This window comes from Sycon ciliatum, chromosome 10 (assembly GCF_964019385.1).
Source record: "Sycon ciliatum chromosome 10, ocSycCili1.1, whole genome shotgun sequence".
Lineage (NCBI taxonomy): Eukaryota > Metazoa > Porifera > Calcarea > Leucosolenida > Sycettidae > Sycon > Sycon ciliatum.
This window is the reverse complement of record NC_088652.1, coordinates 16,310,351-16,331,579: the sequence shown is the minus strand read 5'-3', so window position 1 is coordinate 16,331,579 and position 21,229 is coordinate 16,310,351. Positions and strand designations below refer to the sequence as shown.

Below are 21,229 nucleotides of genomic sequence, written 5' to 3'. Positions count from 1 at the left end.
TGGTACTCCAATCACTGTGTCACCGTGGTTATTATATTCTTCTGCATGTCCACGTACTGCTCAATGCCGCAATGCGCAGAGCTTCCTTACTAAGAATGCAGAAGGCGGTTGGTGATCTTGCCACTTGAGCTTCACCCCATGCGAATCCTAAAGTAAACGAGCATCAGAACTATTTCGCGAAGGGATCGCATAGCGTGAAACTTGTAAAGCTTCAAGAATGGCTGGTTATGCCTCCTTTTAAGTTTTTAACTCACTGTATCCTATAGACGTTATGCGAAAGATATCACGGCGCTGAGTCATGCGAAAGATATCACGGCGCTGAGTCAGCGGAATCACTTATGGGTGCTACTGTATGTACCGTAAAGGGCCGCCAGAGCGCCCCGTCTCGTGAGAGCGCCCCACCTTGATTTTACAGGCGGGGAAAGGAAAATCGTATGGCCAAGTGGAATGAAGTTTGTACTGTGTGAGTACCATAGTGTACTAAGGTCACACTTAGTAGGTTTTTATGTGGAGCTCGTGTCCGCTCGAAAGTAATTTGAGCACGAATTGACTGCGCACCGCGCAATGTGTGTACAAGGCTTGTGTCGTATGACCTACAGACAGGGCACCACCTCCACAACACGACCACGAGAGGATGAGATGGTGGGGCGCTCTGACGGTACTTTGCGGTACACGTATACAGCGTTTAGTGACTTGTGAATCGCTAGTGCACCGCTGTGCCCCAGCGCAAGCAAAGGCATCTCAGCTGGTGATGTCATTGCAAAGGCATCTCTGCTGATTATGTCATTGCAAAGGCATCTCAGCTGATGATATCATTTCAAAGGCATCTCAGCTGATGATGTCATTTCAAAGGCATCTCAGCTGATGATGTCATTGCAAAGGCATCTCAGCTGATGATGTCATTGCATAACCTCTATAAGCACTGAACAGTTAGCCATATGAACGGTTAGCCATATAAACTGTGCATGATTGTACTTGTTCTCTTACCTGTATTTATTGTCACGTGCGTGAACTCATCCCACCTTTTCACATGCAGCGTTTGCCGTGCGGGACCTATCAAATTCTGCTGCTGCTGACGGACGGCATTCTGACGGACATGGACCAGACGGTACTGGCAGTGATCCGTGCGTCACGCCTACCCATGAGCATCATCATCGTCGGCGTGGGCAGTGCCGACTTCAGCGACATGGAGGCTCTAGATGCCGATGATGCGCTGTAAGTATCCCGGTGTCCATGTATTTCCAGACACGAGTGAGATGCCGTCTGAATTTTGTGTTTGCGAGGAATTTGCGACATGTTTGCGAGGCTTTTACGACATGTTTGCGAGTTGTTGAAGTATTAATCTTGCCCGTTGGATGGGAAGGTCTGGGGGAGGGTTAAATAACCAGGAGAAATATACTTTTGAAGAATTCGTTGGGAAGAGATGTTGAACTACTCTGTAGTGCTAACAGAGAATTGTATCTTTTCCTGAGTTGTATCTTCTTTTTGCACGTCTCCAATGATGTGCAAGTCAATCTTGTGCACATCTCCAATGATTTACAAGTCAGTCTTGCGAATAACGGCCCTCGGTTGTGCATTTTTGAAATGTGTTATTCGCGATTTGTTGTGATTCGTGAGGTTGAAAGTCTGCAGTATAACGGTCACGACGTCTGGAGATTGTGTCAGTATCCGCAAATTTCTGTCATGCTGAAAGTCGTTGTTCACGAGATTGACTGTGCTTGCTTTCATTGTGTGCTTTGTATATGATCGTGTGTGTTTCATTCGGTTTGTTTCTGTGGCTGTTGCAGATTGGAAGCAGGCGGTAACAAAGCTATGCGCGACATTGTGCAGTTTGTTCCCTTCTCGAAGTTTGCAAGTGTAAGTTTCCAACAAAAAAAAGTGACAGAATATCTGAGCTGCTAAAGGTCTGCTCTCATGCAGGGCCAGTGACTTTCCGTGCACGGGCCAATGTACGCAGTTTGGTGCTCTTGGGCTGAAGCCCGTACGGATGTTGACGTTAGAATTGAACTACATCCACTACCTTAGGTTCTGACGAAAGGTGACTGGCTAGAAATAGAACTTTACTTGCCCCAGCAAACTATTCATGTGGCAAGCCCAAAAATAGAGATTATCGGGCCCTTCCGAACCAAAATCGAGCCAAAGCCAATTTTTTTGACAGTTAGTATATACATGTACAGTACTGATCGTGTGAGTAGATCTGCGACATGGAGTCACACAAACCCGGGCTTGTACGATTCCCTGATGTACAGATAAGGGCCATCGTTGGCCGAAATACAGAAAAAATTGAATTGCTAAACCGCGTACCTGTTGTCTGTAAGAAAATGAATAAAAACTACCAGAAAATACTGTAAAAAATGTTCAGCATGCCATGAATACATACATGTACTTTCGGTCTCATTTCCTCTGTGCAGTGCTGATGAGTCCACAAAGGACAAAACAGTTCTGTCCGCAGATTGAGTACATGTACACAGGAAAATAAAAAATAAAAAATTCGCCCGCCCGCACCAATTTCACAAAGTTTCTGCCCTGGAATCTCGGTTTTATTTTGGTCTCGCTTATCTTCTTCTTTTTGTAGATACTCAGCACTTTGACTGAGAATATGAATGTGTTGCAACAAAATGGGAGGTGGTCAGTTGACAAGCCACCTTTTACTTAGTACCTCGAAGGGACGTAGACATGTCTTCACTTCACACTCGTATGGCCAAGATTATTTGACTGGCAGGTTAGGCTGGGTGCTCAACCAGTGCGGCACATTTGTGCCGTCTTTTCAGGTCAACTGGGTGTTCGAACATTGTAGAAAGGTTTGCCATTTTTCAGGACAACTTAAAAAGTGTTTCTGACCGTCTTCTGTCGAACTGACCATCGCAAGTCCGCCAGGCTGTTGTTAGCTGTACCTTCTTCAGTTTTGCACGACTGTCTTCAGTTGGACGGAACAATACTTTTAATTTTTATTTTTTTTGTTTGCCAGACTATCTTCAGTTGGGTGGGACATTATTTCTTTTTATGTTGGCCAGACTATCGTCAGTGGCATGGCCTGGCCAGTTCTATAGTGCCTTCTATGCGCAAGCTGGCATGCAGCTGTCATAAGTAAAGGACGGCTTAGGAGCCGTCCGTGAATACAGATTTATATTAATAATTTAGGATTAACACTAGTCTGGGGGGGGGGGGGGGGGGTAGTGCCTTTTCTTTCTCTAAAACATGGATGTGTGCATGTGTGAACACATGCAGAAAAAACGACCGCAAATACCGATAATATATACCAAGTGTATGTGTTTGTTTGTCAAGTAAGGGTGAGGGGGTTGAAGATAAATGACTAGATTACGTTTCTAAATATATATCGGTTAAGCGCTGGTATGTAATTTCCAGATAAACGATCAGGGGAAGTGAACTGCCTGAAAAGAGAAAAAAAAACGCCAGACCCACCAGGACTCGAACCCGGGACCTTGCTTGTCATGAGCAAAGCTCTAACCACTACCCTCTCAGTTGGTGCAAAGGCAGCTCACAACATGGGCCATCAGTACGTGTGGCACGCGTTGCCTTTGGGGTGAAGAACTTGTCAGCGCCTTCCAGGTTCGGCCTGGTCCCATAGCCAGTGCTGCCAAACCGTCCGATTTTTCGGACAGTGTCCGATTTTTGAAGGCTCTTCCGAGAACCGGTCCGAAAAAAGGATATGTGCGAAAAGCAGCCAAAGATGTCAGGGGTCAGTGCATTCCTATGCAGAAATCCTGTATTTTCACCTTTGACCGCAACTGAACACACAAATCCCTGTACACATTGTACATGTCATGTACAATGTGCTTCTATAAAGGCGAATACAGACAGTACATTCATCAAGAGTACATGAAAACCAGAGTGTGCAGCTCGGATGGGTTGCTGTCACGGCGGAATTCCGTGATTACATCATTTTAGTGATGTGGTGCGTACAAGCAGGATTCAAGCAGGTCTCTTTCTGCACAGCTGAAGCTCAGTTGTACGCACTACGCCATTTCCCGCCTCTGATCTGCGCCAAATATGATGTTATCACGGAATTTCGCCGTGACAAACACCCATAGCAGAAAAGGCCCCAAGCTGCACACTCTGGTTTTCATGTACTCTTGCATTCATGCATTCCAAAGTGCTAGTTCATGGCAACTTCTGGGCGCCATGTTGGTCACCATGGCAACGAAGCGATTTTTCCGTATTTTGGCGATATTTTGGATTCTCTTAAAATGTGTGGTACATGGTGTCAGATTTTTGGGCGAAAAGTATCTAGCAGCACTGCATATCTGAGTGATTAGAGATTTGCTGATGACAAGCAAGGTCCCGCGTTCGAGTCCTGGTGGGTCTGGCATTTTTTTCTCTTTTCAGCCAGTTCACTTTCACTGGCTGTTCACCGTGTTTGTTTGTTTGAATTCTTTATTCTCACGATGGCACCATCGCCAATAAGTGTTGTTGTTGTTGTTGTTGTTGTAGAAGTTTATTGAACGCCGCACCACAAACAGGCGGTTTGAAAGAGAGAGAGAGAGAGGGGGGGGGGGGGGGACAGAAATACGGAGAGAGGAAGGGTAGAAAATATATCAGGACCTTGAATTTTAAAAGTGTATCCTATTCCTATTTCAATGTAGTTTCCCGTCAGTAAATTTCGGTATGTAATTTCCAGTCAGTACGCTTGGGCCACGGGTTTTGCTGCTTAATGTCAACTGTCTGTATTGGTGTGTTCTGTCATATCTTTTAGGAACCACCAGAGAGGTTAGCAAAGGAGGTGCTGGCTGAAGTGCCTACGCAGGTCTTGGAATACATGCAGGAATATCGGCTGCCGCTCGCTAACCAACAATGAGCTGGCCAGCGAAAATAGATCAAGTACTCGCATGCCATGGGTCTCAACTTGGCTCAGCGTGGGTTGCTCGTACTCCATACTAATCCAGTGTTGTCTTAGAAGTTATCTTTTTAGAACTGTTCATCTCTAGACCATCGCTCCCTGTGTCCGCTTCATCCGCACTGAAGCGGCTGTTCCCGTACTGCTATATTGGCGCATGGAACTCCCTTCCTGACAGGCTGCTGTCGCAGCGCCCAGCAACAAGACGTTTTCAGTCATTCAAAACAAAGGTCTATCGACACCTGAGAGACATCAACTGGTACATACTGGGCAAGAGATTTGCCTGTAATTTTTGAGCTCATTGCTTGCCAGACCCGCTGACCCGCGTACGTGGCCTTGCTCAGAGTGCTCAGCTGTGTTTTGCATGCATGGTACATCAATCCGAACACTGATAATTCACAGCCTCGTCCTTATCTTGTTTTTATTATCAATAATGGAACAAGTTAATGGATCTGATTGTTTTAGTGTTTGTACACGCTTGGCTGCTGCTGTGGCACTTTTGCATTTTCTGTGCTGCTGTGCTGTTCTCGGCTGCACTAGCCGTAATAACTGTCGTACCCATATATGCACACATACAATCCCCGGCTACGCTTAGGAAGTGCTTTCGTTGCCTATGCTATGTCGTCATCTCTCCTCGCTTTGTTTTCTCTGCCAAGGCTCTCATTTATCTTTGCTTGCTTGCTTAGGAGCTGCATCTGCGCCTTGATCCAAGAGGGTGGTGGCGTTCCTGCGGATGCGGAAAACTGGGCCTTTGGCCGAGTCTCACGCGAACCGTGATTTTTTTTTTTTGCTTGTATAGCTGACGGAACTTACTTATGCTGGTTGGTATTCATGGGTCCGACTCCCCATGGTGCACGGGCCACGTGTACTCATCCGGCGGATAAGTGTGAATAATAACAATAATTTTAAGTACTCAGATGGAGAGCCAAGGAAAAATTAATTTAATATTAATTGAAACAAGGCATAACTTGTGCACCACCGTTTTTCTTGTTTCAATTTAATACAATAATAATGTTCTAAGCACATACCGGCGCTTTTACCTCCATTGTGTCCATTCTACTTCCCCATAACTAGATCTAGCTTCGCTTTACATTTCTGTTTCCTTTCTCCTGGTGCGTGCTCCTGGCATTGAAACCGAGATCTTTGGTCCGTGGAGCCCCTGGTACCTCACCATCACTGCTGCCCATGCCCCGTGCAGCCCCTACTCAGTACCTGTTTGTTTTGTCCACATAATTATTTATTTTACGAGTTGGGTTTATGAATAATAGTTTAAAAAAATCTCATACTGTATTTTTTTTTTTTTTTTTTTTTTTTTTTTAACTATATTCACATAACCAGCTCGAAAAGAATAAGGAAAGACAATGGTACGGAGACTAGGACAAACGTGACAACTAATGAGCAGGCGCTGCACCGAGACGCAGCAGTGATGGTGGGGCATTGATGACTCTGCCGACCTGAGGTCTCGGCGTCACGGCCAAAAACACGCACCAAAAACAATGAAAAAAGAAGAAGATAGAGCTGTACAGGTAAGAAAGATGCAAAAACCCAAGGCTTAACACGAGCGATTGTGGGGGAGAAACTGTCTTAGCGTCATACTATTCATAGGGAATCGACTGCCCAGAGCCAGTTTGTGCTGCGAAGATGGCGGTAAACATTCGTTTTGAATGATTGCATTCTCTTGCTGTGGGGAGGCTGGGATAGGAGAGCGGCAGGGAGGGAGTTCCAATCGCTGATGCTGCAGTGTGGGAACGAGCGCTTCAGTGCCAGCGGGGCAGATGCAGGCAGCTGGTGTTGGAGCTGGTGGTCATGGCCACTGACAGCACCGTGCTCGCTGCGAGTTCTGGGGTTGGTAGAGATGATGTGGCGCGGTGGCAACACAGAGAGCAGCTGCGGAGGACCAGGCAAGTAGTGCAGCTTGTACAGGCAGGCAAGCGAGGCAACAGTGCGGCGGATGGCCAGGCTGGGTAGGTGTGCCCCAGGGCCGATAGCATGAAGCGCGCGGCGCTGAACATTGTTCAGACGCTGGAGGTGGCTCTGCGCAGCTCCCATCCATACAAGAGGCGCATACTCCATGACTGGTCGTACGAACGCCTTGTATACGGTCGTCCGGCCGGCGGGGGTGAGTATGTGGGCGGCTCTGTTTAGGACCCCAAGCCGTTGGCGTGCACGGGTGGCTACGGAGCGTAGGTGATCGCTGAAGGTCAACTTGGCGTCCACCTTCACACCAAGGAGGGTGATGGTGGTTGTCTCGGGCACCAGTGTGCCACCAAACAGGAGTGGGGGGAGATCTAAGCCGGTGCGTCTACAATCATGATTGTAGTGTCGCATCTAAAAGCAATACCTGTAGCATGACTCGAATAGAACTGAGAAGCTGATTTTTTGAAGCGCGTCGTGACACAGACACATGGTTTGAATAGAAGCCGCTCCATGCAAAGACAGTACGTAGACAATCATAGAGTTCTGGCAGGACTTTATGGCTGAATCAAGGCCGAGTGCATACGGCCAAGGGCGCAGGCCAAGGCGCGTAGCGCCGAGGCCTGCGCCCGCGGCCGTGCGCACGAGGCCTTGATGAAGGCGGAAAGTCCTGCCAGAACTCTATGATCGTGTTTCAGGTTTCCACTTACATCCTTTGAGCCGCGTAGACGGTATAACTATAAGCGCGATACCACATAGCCGGGTGGAGGTTGGGGACGTGGTGGCTAGACCTGTTTCCTTTTTTCTTTGCTCAATGCTCAAGAACAAGTAGGTTGGTCGGGGACGTGGTGGCTACACTATCAGTATCACTCCTTTGGTGACACGCGATGATCTTATCAATTTTCGCTTACATCAGTACATGAAGGCTTCGTGCGTAGATCTAGTACTGACTACTGTGCTACGCGCCTTGGCCAGCGCCCGGGCCTTGGGCCTGCCTGGCCGTACGCTCATCGGAGTCATGGTCATGTTTTCACTGGCATTCTTTGAAACTGTATATAAGCGCGATACCACCTAGCGGTGGAGGTCGGGGACGTGGTGGACGGATCTCTTGCCATTTTTTTTAGAAGAAGTAGTTGCAGAATTGCCAAAGCTCATGCGTACGGCCGCGGGCGCAGGCCAAGGCGCTACGCGCCTTGGCCTGCGCCCTTGGCCTTGATTCATGGTCAGGTTTCACTTGCGAACTGTATCTAAGCACGACACCACCTAGGGGTGGAGGTCGGGGACGTGGTGGACAGAACTCTTGCCATTTTTTCCAATTATTTACTCCTCAGGCTAAGTCGTCCTTTGATGCTCGTACTCGTAGACTGTATATAAGCGCGATACCACCTAGGGGTGGAGGTCGGGGACGTGGTGGACAGAACTCTTGCCATTTTTCCCTTGGCCTTGAAGAAGAAGAATGTTTTGAATTGTTTTCAGGTTGTAGCTGTTTAGTTTTGTCACTCCTTTACTGACACGCGTACAAACCTGTTGTCAACATCGCCATTACTCATTAGCTTGTAGAATACTGGATTGCTTACTATGGCTTACTATGGCAACGGAAAACTGACGCAGACCCCTGCACTGTAGAGCTAGGCTGACAGCGTGCGGGCCTTTATCGGCTCATCAAGGCCACCGCGGGAACGTCGCTCATTGGCTACAACCATGGAAACGGCACTGTAAAAACCTGAAAGTACAATCATGTAGATCTACACGTACATGCATGGCAGTGTGCACTGCACAGACTGCAGACTGATGATGCTGACGTAGAAGACTGTTTTGAATAGAAGCATAGCTTGAATAAACGCATGGTTTGAACCCCGGCTTATACGGCCATAAGCACCTGTTATATATACAGTAAAACCTGTCAAGGCGACCACTCGGACAAGGCGACCACCTATCCTAGAAGACCACTGAAACCAGGACCAAGGGATGCCATTTCCAGGCGCATGACCCTGTCCTGTAAGTGGTGCAGCTCGACCATAATATATTATATTTCAAAACCAGATAAATGCTCTCAGCGCAGGAACACACGCCCACTCACGATTAGCAGTGGAAAAGGGAAATTCCCTGTATGGCCAGGTTTGATAGTTTCTTTCACTCCAATTGTAAAAACCCTCTTTATGGGCAAAACAGACTCTGTGGTAAGTAAGTTATCGTGTCCGTTCACAAGGGAGCTCGCGGCGGCTGCTAACACCCTGTCATTTCAGGGGCAGATGTAGCGCCTGTCTATGGGGATTAGGGGATAAGTCTGGCATGCACTCGCAAAAGTGCTGATAACCCCATCAGCAGCAAAAACATGTATAACCCGTTTTGCGTATTCAAAAGAATCTCACTGAGGTATGTAGTGTAAGTGATAATAACAGTTCTTTTCGTGTTTGTTTACACAAGAGAAGTGTTTTCAGCGCAAAGAACACACACACACACAAGATTACCGGGTGACCCAGGGAAACGCACGTATAACAAGCAAGGTACGGATAGAAATTCTTCCATCTGTTCAGTCGCTTCACAAGCTGTGATTTTAGTTGACCGTTTTGGTAGTACATGTACTTCATACATATTGGAAACGCCGGACAATGGATGGATTCGACCAGATTGTGCCAACCACGGAAGAATCATGTAGGTTTTTTAGCCTCCTCTGGCGCAAGCTTCGGTACGGTACGTTACAAGATCTCGAAGGAAACTCGCCAATTGGTCCGGCTGCCAATATGGGCAATGGTCCAGACGTGTTTTGGGGAGTTCCTAATTTTGTTCATGGATTTGAGCTTTACACAAAGGTAAATGGCCAACCGAATACGCCAATCGCCACTATCGCAGAGTTTAAACAGAGACTAGTCGCCGAAAGTGAGGGATGTAATGCGGCTCAGTGGGTAGGCAAGGTAGACACGAACGAACATCCTTTCCACGGTTTGATCATTCACCTGAAGTATATCCTCAACCTGTCTACGCATCTTGGAGCTGCAATTCAGAAAACTGTATACGTACGCGTGCAGGCAAAGACCCTTATATTAAATGGTTCTGAACTACATATTTCGGTGGCAAAGATTTATTTACATTGGCATTAGCCATTAGAGTTTATATCCTTCAATATACCAGTCACACATGTAAGATTTGATCTCCTTCTATTGCTCGGTTCTACATCTCCCCCCCCCCCCGTCCCATACACCCACACACACTCACCCACCCACCCTCACATACTGTTTCTGTGTTAGTCTGTGTTTCTGTGTTAGTCTTGTCTACAAAACAAGTTGTTTCACGCGACGTACGTTTCGCCGTATGGTTCGTGACGGCTCATCAGGTGTGCAATTTGAAACTCGGATGTTGAGCCATAAATAAATGTACATCTCCGTAGCGCTAACCGACAGCCTTCCAACTTGGGAGGTTCAAGGTTATGGAAAGACCAAAGAGGGGAAGGCAAGCGCAACGAAAATGAGCAAAAGCTACAGTCCCAACGGAACAAAGAATGTCGATTGTTACTGGACGATGACGAGACCAGTACGATATTTGACAAAGTGTGAAACAACTTGTTTTGTAGTCAACTAGTCCATCACAATGTCATGCATGAGGAGTACTGTAGGAGTTTGGCTTTCGGCTTGTACAATTCGTTTTCGCAAAGCTTCCCTTTCTTTACTTATCTTTGATATTTATGACCCACCCAAGTTGGGTGGTGTGCTGCTTTGCTGCTTCGAATTGTAGTTAGACCGCTTTGTCAAATATCGTACTGGTCTCGTCATCGTCCAGTAACAATCGACATTCTTTGTTCCGTTGGGACTGTAGCTTTTGCTCGTTTTCGTTGCGCTTGCCTTCCCCTCTTTGGTCTTTTCCATAACCTTGAACCTTCCAAGTTGGAAGGCTGTCGGTTAGCGCTACGGAGATGTGTTGAAGCTAGGTGTCAGGACGTCGAATGTTTCAGTACTCTGTCAGTTTTGTGCCTAGTTATTGCACTTTCTGACTGTATAATAGTATCATGTTACAGTGATGGAGAGTTACTCTTAACTCGTATCCATATGTCTTTTTCTCTTCCACATTTATTTATGGCTCAACATCCGAGTTTCAAATAATAATAATAATAATAATAATAATAATAATAATAATACGAAGTAGTGGTTGCGACCTCGGCGATGATTTGTAAGAAAAGGGTTTGCTCCCCACACCGGAGCTTCAATCTTCCTCAGCCTACTCAAGCTCAACTGATGAGGGGTGTATTCCCCGAAACACTGTGTATTGAGCAGGGAGTGGTGCTTTCTTGCAGGTTTGCCGAGTCGAAGGTTCGATGGACTTCTCGTGTGCTCTGTGTGGCAGTCGTGAGTCAGTCAAGTGTCAAGCAAAGTCGGCGGAATAGCGCGAGCTCCGGTGTGGGGAGCAAACCCTTTTCTTACAAATAATAATAATAATAATATTAACTGGTAATAATAATAATAATAATAATAAAGTCGTGTGAAACAACTTGTTTTGTAGTCAACTAGTCCATCACAATGTCATGCATGAGGAGTACTGTAGGAGTTTGGCTTTCGGCTTGTACAATTCGTTTTCGCAAAGCTTCCCTTTTTGGGTGGTGTGCTGCTTTGCTGCTTCGAATTGTAGTTGGACCGCTTTGTCAAATATCGTACTGGTCTCGTCATCGTCCAGTAACAATCGACATTCTTTGTTCCGTTGGGACTGTAGCTTTTGCTCGTTTTCGTTGCGCTTGCCTTCCCCTCTTTGGTCTTTTCCATAACCTTGAACCTTCCAAGTTGGAAGGCTGTCGGTTAGCGCTACGGAGATGTGTTGAAGCTAGGTGTCAGGACGTCGAATGTTTCAGTACTCTGTCAGTTTTGTGCCTAGTTATTGCACTTTCTGACTGTATATAGTATCATGTTACAGTGATGGAGAGTTACTCTTAACTCGTATCCATATGTCTTTTTCTCTTCCACATTTATTTATGGCTCAACATCCGAGTTTCAAATTGCACACCTGATGAGCCGTCACGAACCATACCGCGAAACGTACGTCGTGTGAAACAACTTGTTTTGTAGTCAACTAGTCCATCACAATGTCATGCATGAGGAGTACTGTAGGAGTTTGGCTTTCGGCTTGTACAATTCGTTTTCGCAAAGCTTCCCTTTCTTTACTTATCTTTGATATTTATGACCCACCCAAGTTGGGTGGTGTGCTGCTTTGCTGCTTCGAATTGTAGTTGGACCGCTTTGTCAAATATCGTACTGGTCTCGTCATCGTCCAGTAACAATCGACATTCTTTGTTCCGTTGGGACTGTAGCTTTTGCTCGTTTTCGTTGCGCTTGCCTTCCCCTCTTTGGTCTTTTCCATAACCTTGAACCTTCCAAGTTGGAAGGCTGTCGGTTAGCGCTACGGAGATGTGTTGAAGCTAGGTGTCAGGACGTCGAATGTTTCAGTACTCTGTCAGTTTTGTGCCTAGTTATTGCACTTTCTGACTGTATATAGTATCATGTTACAGTGATGGAGAGTTACTCTTAACTCGTATCCATATGTCTTTTTCTCTTCCACATTTATTTATGGCTCAACATCCGAGTTTCAAATTGCACACCTGATGAGCCGTCACGAACCATACGGCGAAACGTACGTCGTGTGAAACAACTTGTTTTGTAGTCAACTAGTCCATCACAATGTCATGCATGAGGAGTACTGTAGGAGTTTGGCTTTCGGCTTGTACAATTCGTTTTCGCAAAGCTTCCCTTTCTTTACATATCTTTGATATTTATGACCCACCCAAGTTGGGTGGTGTGCTGCTTTGCTGCTTCGAATTGTAGTTGGACCGCTTTGTCAAATATCGTACTGGTCTCGTCATCGTCCAGTAACAATCGACATTCTTTGTTCCGTTGGGACTGTAGCTTTTGCTCGTTTTCGTTGCGCTTGCCTTCCCCTCTTTGGTCTTTTCCATAACCTTGAACCTTCCAAGTTGGAAGGCTGTCGGTTAGCGCTACGGAGATGTGTTGAAGCTAGGTGTCAGGACGTCGAATGTTTCAGTACTCTGTCAGTTTTGTGCCTAGTTATTGCACTTTCTGGCTGTATATAGTATCATGTTACAGTGATGGAGAGTTACTCTTAACTCGTATCCATATGTCTTTTTCTCTTCCACATTTATTTATGGCTCAACATCCGAGTTTCAAATAATAATAATAATAATAATAATTTTAATATGGCAATAAGTAGGACGAGCTGAAGCGACATGTGGACTACTTTATTAACAATGTAAGCGATGGAGACGATGCAAGAAACAATCTAAAGGGTAAAGAAAATACATGTAAGAAGAAAAAGGGCAATGGAAAAAAAGATGATTCGAACAAGTTTTCGTACAACACTCTTCAGGAATCACCGTTGTACTAAAGAACAAAATGAGAACAAAGGAAATAATATAGCAATCAAGGTAGGGTGACACGATACAATGACAGCACTGGAATATCGAGGTGCGATTTCTCACAAAAGTGTGTAGAACACAAGGGTATACAAGTAAGAACTAAGCGTGACAAGTGTGTATCAGCAACAAAAACAAAAAAGTGAGAACGAATGATAATAATAACAATAATAAACAAGAAGGTGACAAAACACATTTAGGCACAAGTGGCAACAACGTTGCCACACTACACAAAAGAACATTATTTGAACAATTCTTGTTTATTATTGTTATTATTATCATTCGTTCTCACTTTTTTGTTTTTGTTGCTGATACACACTTGTCACGCTTAGTTCTTACTTGTATACCCTTGTGTTCTACACACTTTTGTGAGAAATCGCACCTCGATATTCCAGTGCTGTCATTGTATCGTGTCACCCTACCTTGATTGCTATATTATTTCCTTTGTTCTCATTTTGTTCTTTAGTACAACGGTGATTCCTGAAGAGTGTTGTACGAAAACTTGTTCGAATCATCTTTTTTTCCATTGCCCTTTTTCTTCTTACATGTATTTTCTTTACCCTTTAGATTGTTTCTTGCATCGTCTCCATCGCTTACATTGTTAATAAAGTAGTCCACATGTCGCTTCAGCTCGTCCTACTTATTGCCATATTAAAATTATTGTCTCCTCGTCGAATTTTTAAATAATAATAATAATAATAATAATAGGCGTCGAGGCGACAATAGTTTTTTTTTGCGATCAACAGAACGAGCTGAACCGACATTTTCACAAAGGCTTTTATTGTATTCAAAAAAACGAGTAGATACGAAGGCAGTGAAGAACATTGAAGAAAGAAAAAATGTGATATGGAAGAAATGATGAACAAAAATTTGTACTTCGAACTAGTTTTCGCACAACACTCCTCAGGAAGCTACGTTGTACTAATGAAAAACAATCCAGAAAGATACTAATAAAGAGAAATGGAGTGAGAAGAAACAACACCTATGAAAATGATAATCCTAGCCCTAAGGTAATAACAAGAAAAACTGCGAAAGCACTTAACGAACTTGTAAGGACTACTAGTATACTGTGACACAAGATATGACACCATGGCCAACCAGAGCCAAACAGACAGAACAAGCTGCTACTAAAACAATTTCAAACGAATAATGCTGTCCTTCTGGACACACAGATTAGGCTTATGAATACGTTGACAAACAGCTTCTAACACACTCAATTGCAACTTATAACCATGACGAGCACGGCACAAAACAGAAAAAGAAGAATCAGAATAAACCTTACAGCAATCAGGACGAGATGCAAGATGCTTATACACTGATGACTTCCTACTAGAAAACACACGCTCGCACCCACTCTTACTCTCACAATCATTCTCACTCTCACACTCACCGGAATCACTGGACTCACTGGCCGAATCCTCCTCAACGACGTCCTGCCTCGGAGCAATCAGGTCCCGTCTCCTTCCATCCCTCGTCTCACGTTCCTGTTGTGTATTCCGTTGGCTCGGTACTTCCGTACTGAAATAGGTCATGGTGTAATTAGCAGTTGCTCTTCTGGGTCTCGTTGATATTGAGGTAGGTGTTGTTGTCGTCTCTGCCGGTGATGCAGCAAGCGATGCTGATGCAAACGTGTCTGCATGCAACACACGTGGCGTCGCCAAAGCCACATCCACCTCCGCTGGTGGAGGGAGTGACTTGATCATGGCCACGGGAGCCAATGGTGGACTTGTCGAGTGAGACGCTAGGTCCTGTGTTGGAGGAGGTAGTGGTTGTTTACGGGGTCTTCCCCGCGTGGGACGCTCCAGTTGTGCGCTACGTGGGATAATGTGTAAAGGAGTGTGTTGCTTGATGCGTTCGCTCAGGTGCTGAACAGTCCTACCAACATACCGGCTAGCACAATTCCGGCATTCAAAGTTGTAGATTACATGACTTAAATGATGGGTTGGTAGGACGTCCTTCAACACCGTGAACGAACGCATCGTTGTGTAGACGGGTATGAAGTGTACCGCATAGTAGGTTTGTTTGATGATCGCACGAACTTCACGACTCACATTGTCAGACTTCTTGCCCTTCCATGGTAAGCACAAAAAGACAGGACAACGAGCAGGCCCTATCAATTCATGTTTCGGCGTGGGGGCTGTAGACAACAGTTTTGCCAACATGTCGCCTGGGTATCCGTTTTTGGTGAAAACTGAACGGAGAAATTCGAGCTCACCACTGAGTTTACAAGGTGAACAGATCCGTTTGGCGCGATCCACGAGATTCTTTACTAAGTTGACTTTATAATTAGATGAACAGTATGAGTCATAGGAAATGTATTGTCCGGTGAATGTCGGTTTACGATACACCGATGATATCTTGTGTCACAGTATACTAGTAGTCCTTACAAGTTCGTTTTAAAAGTGCTTTCGCAGTTTTTCCTGTTATTACCTTAGTGCTAGGATTATCATTTTCATAGGTGTTGTTTCTTCTCACTCCATTTCTCTTTATTAGTATCTTTCTGGATTGTTTTTCATTAGTACAACGTAGCTTCCTGAGGAGTGTTGTGCGAAAACTAGTTCGAAGTACAAATTTTTGTTCATCATTTCTTCCATATCACATTTTTTCTTTCTTCCATGTTCTTCACTGCCTTCGTATCTACTCGTTTTTTGAATACAATAAAAGCCTTTGTGAAAATGTCGGTTCAGCTCGTTCTGTTGATCGCAATTCTAAAATAATAATAATAATAAATCTGTGTGTGGGTTACAGTGAGGGCTGCGTCCCACCCGCCTGTGTGGATTCACAGGAAGTGTGAGTTACGAAGTCTGAAGAGAATGTTGAACGGCCTCTGCTGGGATGACGACTACACCATAGCTCAGTGGTTAGAGCATCGCTGGCTACAAGCGAGGGTCCCTGGTTCGAGTCCTGGTGGTGACAGTCAATGTTTTCTTCAGACTTTTCCCGTTTGTCTCTTTCCCTCAAACCAGTCAATAATAAATCTGTGTGGATATGTGTGAGAGAGAGATTTAGAGAATGAATGTGTGTGTGTGTGTGTGTGGGGGGGGGAAATATATTTAGAGAATGTGTGTGTGTGTGTGGGCGTGTTGGCATGTATGCGCGTGTGCGTGTATATGTATGTGAGAAAAGGGAGAGAGTGTGGGTGTATGTGTGTGTGTAATGGTGTGGGCATGTGTGAATTTGGCATTTAAAAGTCCCCAGCTCTATTCTATATCATCCGCGCCGGAACTGCTGCTGCATAGCCCCAAGTCTGAAGACTTGGCCACTTCACGCCTGCACCTGACCCCTGCACTATGATACGCGTCGCCTATGATACCCCTCGGAATTTCCCACCTTGCTCCCCCTTATGTTCTGGCTGCCCGTTTTGGATCCATCAGTTGCCTGATGATCGTAGTAATACGTGAAACTCAGAGTTGTAACAAAGCTTCCAATCTCTCTCTTGTGTAAAAAGAAAATACAAATTTTTGTCGAGCAAGAAACTTAGTTGCGTGATGTGTATGTTTTTTTGAATTTTTTTCTTTTGACAATGCAACACAATTATTGTGGAAAGGTCGCAACAATAAGAAACAAGATCAAAAGGAAAGCTTTACAATAATAATAATAATAATAAAACGTAGCCTGTAATATGTAAAAAGTCACTGAGTACAGTTTAATTCAATATCCATGTCCAGCATTCACGACTGCCATCCAGAGCACACGAGAAGTCCATCGAACCTTCGACTCGGCAAACCTGCAAGAAAGCACCACTCCCTGCTCAATACACAGTGTTTCGGGGAATTCACCCCTCATCAGTTGAGTTTGAGTAGGCTGAGGAAGGTTGTGCCTGAAGAGCACCACTTATATAGTGCTCTCCAGGCACAAACATCACCTGGGATACAAACGTACAGAGACGCTCCGTTTCCAGCGCGACAAACACCTCGTGAACACCAGATAGCAGCGTGAGTCAATGTCGCTCCTGGACGGTGAGACAGACGTCGAGGACCCTCGGTCATTCGCAACGCTGTCACCTCCAAACCAACTAGTCGCAAGCCCTACTTCGTACTGTTGTGCCCAGCGCGGGCTTGCGACTAGTTGGTTTGGAGGTGACAGCGTTGCGAATGACTGAGGGTCCTCGACGTCTCACCGTCCAGGAGCGACATTGACTCACGCTGCTATCTGGTGTTCACGAGGTGTTTGTCGCGCTGGAAACGGAGCGTCTCTGTAAGTTTGTATCCCAGGTGATGTTTGTGCCTGGAGAGCACTATATTAGTGGTGCTCTTCAGGCACAACCTTCCTCAGCCTACTCAAGCTCAACTGATGAGGGGTGAATTCCCCGAAACACTGTGTATTGAGCAGGGAGTGGTGCTTTCTTGCAGGTTTGCCGAGTCGAAGGTTCGATGGACTTCTCGTGTACTCTGGATGGCAGTCGTGAGTCAGTCAAGTGTCAAGTAAAGTCGGCGAAATAGCGCGGGCTCCGGTGTGGGGAGCAAACCCTTTTCTTACAAATCATCGCCGAAGTCGCAACCACTACTTCGTAATGTCCAGTATTTATAATAAAAATAATCTGCTGCAATTTATAGATTCTCACATGCGAGCAACCTGGGCCTCAGCAACAACCAGTTCAGCAGACTCCGGTGCCGAACAGATCGCTCACGTAAAAGACCCCGTGAACCCCGCAAACACATGATGCATGATCGCAACAGGGCAAATGAGAGACGACATCTGATGTAAGATATTACGTGGGAGTACTGCTCCTTCCTCCTTTCCGCTCTCAATACCGGGATTCGGCGATAGAGTGATGTTGCCGCTCTTCCCATGCCACCACTTGCCGACAGCACAACAGGCATGAACGTCGCATGCTCCACCTCTATCACTCTCTCTTCATAGCATCGTCGCTTTTCTTTTTCATGGCGCCGATAGACAGTGGTGCGTGATGTGCATGGCATTTATTTTGTTCATAGCTCTAACTCCAGCTCTATTATTTTTATTATTATTATTATTTATATGTGCATTTTCGCGTTGAAGTCGACCGATAGGTCCACTTCTTCGCTTGTGCTGGACAACGAAGGCAGGAGGATAACAAATGATACGCTGTGGGAAAAAAACAAACGATCACTGTATCAGAACCAAAACAGCACGAATCAGAAGAAAAGGGGCAAAGGAGCCGCAGAAGTATAAAAAAACTCCAGCTGTAACAATAACAATATTCACCGGTTTGAGGAAAGATGCAAGCGATACAAACGGGATAAGTCTAAAGTACAAACAACGCAACAAAGAATATAACGGACTACAAAGGCGTGTAGGTGCTAATAAACGCTTTGCATGGTGAAGTGCGCTCCGCCACTAATGGTGTCGGGAGTAGTGTTCAGTACATTTACCGCACTCGCGCGATTAGAACCCCTCTCTTGAATGATGCCTCGGTCTTGGATGGCCAGTGACAAAATACAGCCCTATCTTGAATAGCGCCCCGCCCTCGAGCTCGAGCTTCTAACCAAGTACATGGGCAAGTTTGGTGCTGTTTTGCTAAATTTCTTGTCCATGGCACTCCACTGGTGGTTTCAGGATCAAAATCGCAGTTCATGTTGTCGTTTGTGTTGAGTGGAGATAGTTTACAGTAAAGTTTAGGCTATCTTTTCTTCTCCTGGTTTGTTTTTTATGTAGGACGGCGTAAATGCACCAGCATTGAACAACAGTGCCCTCTGAATAGTGACCCATCTCTGATGGACTTTGGAAAATAGTGTGCCAGTCCCCAGGGGCACTAAATCCGCGAGTACGGTACCCATAACTACGGAGAGCTCCAGTGTCTGACATTTCCTGTGTTTTTTTACACATGCAAGCCATCCTAGCAAATAACTAGTCCACGGCGATTTGGTTTGTCGTGTAAAGGAAGGAATCGAACTTGTGAGACAGTTGAAGAAAGTATTTACGTATTTTGCCTACAAACAAATTATCTCTTGTGTGGACCTGAATGTATAATTACCATTATACACGCTTGTTCATGCAATTTTGGAATGTTTGGGACGCGTACAAGTAAAGATTGAATGTTAATAACGACATAGCAATGAAGCTGCTTGATAATAAGACCATAATATCAATGTGGATATTACGATAATACTTCAATGACGTCAATAGGAAGAGAATACTTATACATGTACAGTGTGAAAGTGTCACGTGATGAGAGATACTCATGTAGCATGCGTATGAAGCAGCGCAAAGCCATGTGCCCAAAAGAGAAAAACACAAAAGCTACTACCTAAGAAGGATTGACGGCGCGCAAGGACTTAGACAAGACAGCCTAAACAGAAGCCGTATGTGAGGGTGTGTGTGTGTGGGTGTGTGGCACGGGGGGGGGGGGGGGGGGGGGGAGATGTGGACCCGAGCAATAGAAGGAGATCAAATCTTACATGTGTAACTGGTATATGGAAGGACATCATTTTTTTAAATTGAACTCCAATGGATAAAGCCAATATAAATAAATCTTTGCCACCGAAAAATGTATTTCAGAACCATTTAAAATGCGCGTCATTACCTGAACGAATATGAATACAATTTTCTGAATTGCACCTTCAGGATACGTGGACAGCGAGAGGATATACATCAGCGTAATGGTCAAAGGGCCTTCGTGAAAAGAATCTTGGATCGTTTCGACCTGGAAGGACGCGTCAACCACAGTATATAACTCACTTTCGATGACTAGTCTCTGTTTAAACTCAGCGATAGTGGCGATTGACGTATTCGGCTGGCCATTTACCGATATGTAAAGCTCAAATCCAGGAACGAAATGGGGAACTCCCCAAAACACGTCTGGACCATTGTCCATATTGGCAGCAGGACCAATTGGCGAGTTTCCTTCGAGGTCCTGTAACGAACCGTACCGAAGCACGGGCCAGAGGATAATAAGAAACCTCCATGATTGTTCCGTGGTTGGCACGACCTGGTCGAATCCGTGTTCCTGTTCATCCATTGCCCGGCGTTTCCAATATCTATGACGTACTTGTACTATCAAAACGTTCAACTAAGATCACAGCTTGGGGAAGCGACTCAACAGATGGAAGACTTTCTATCCGTACCTTGCTTGTTATACGTGCGTTTCCCTGGGTCACTCGGTAACCTTGTGTGGGTGTGTTCTTTGCGCTGAAAACACTTCTCTAGTGTAAACAAACAAGGAAAGACCTGATATTATCACTTACACTACATAGCTACGTTCCTTTGTATACGCACAAGGATTGATGCTGCTAATGGGGTTATCAGCACTTGTGCCAGTGCATGCCAGACGTATCCCTTAATCCCCACAGGCAGGCGCTGCCCCTGAATTGACCGCGTGTTAGCACCCGCCGCGAGTTCCCTTGCGAACGGACCCCATAACTTACTTACCACAGAGTCTGGTTTTGCACTTGAAAATACCGCCATTCCGGCAACAGGCTCTCAGCTGCACCAAATAGATAAATAAATACCTTTGCAAATATTTCGCCCATTGGGCATCATCAGGGCATTGAGAAAGGAGAGGCAAAAACAAAAAATATAAAGACGGATAATGCAGGTAGATGAATGTTCTAGAACTAACACATGACGGTGACACAATTGGCAAGGCCAGAAAACTAAACAATCATCACTGTCTTGTAAGGTGACCTAAACAGAACGAAAGAAGATAAATCTCACACATACACACAGACACACAGACACAATTTGGCAAGAAGGCAAGAAAACTAACACTAAAGTTTACAATAAAGTTTATGTATTCACGGTAGCAAACAAACGCTCAGTCCGTACTGCCCTGGGTCCTACAAAGGGTGCATGATCAATGTCACGGGACCATCAGAATGTTAGGGAGGTGCAGTGCGATGTGCATGCCTTTATCGTGTTGGTAGAGGTAACCATGAACAACAAGATTAGTTAGTTTGTCAGTCTGAGTGCAAAAATCGGGCAACAATTGCATGACAGTAAAATTAATGTTGTCCAAGTCGAAAATCGTGAAAAATGACAGTAGATTTTTGGCCAGGTGTAATCGGGGTGTAACAGATTTCGACGTCTGCAGCCATGATACAATTGGCCGGCAGGACGAGACAAAAGTTTTT

General features: G+C 45.3%; 1 protein-coding gene across 1 annotated transcript in view; it reads left to right on the top strand.

Moving 5' to 3' along the window:
- The window catches only part of LOC135826324 (copine-3-like), a 26,761-nt gene extending 20,990 nt beyond the window's left edge, over positions 1 to 5,771 (top strand). Inside the window, exons 15-17 of the mRNA XM_065338943.1 lie at positions 1,037 to 1,215; positions 1,788 to 1,857; positions 4,715 to 5,771. Of these exons, the coding sequence (XP_065195015.1) occupies positions 1,037 to 1,215; positions 1,788 to 1,857; positions 4,715 to 4,816 (351 nt within the window). The 3' untranslated portion in view covers positions 4,817 to 5,771. The remainder of the gene's footprint in view (positions 1 to 1,036; positions 1,216 to 1,787; positions 1,858 to 4,714) is intronic.
- Positions 5,772 to 21,229: the final 15,458 nt, after the last annotated feature.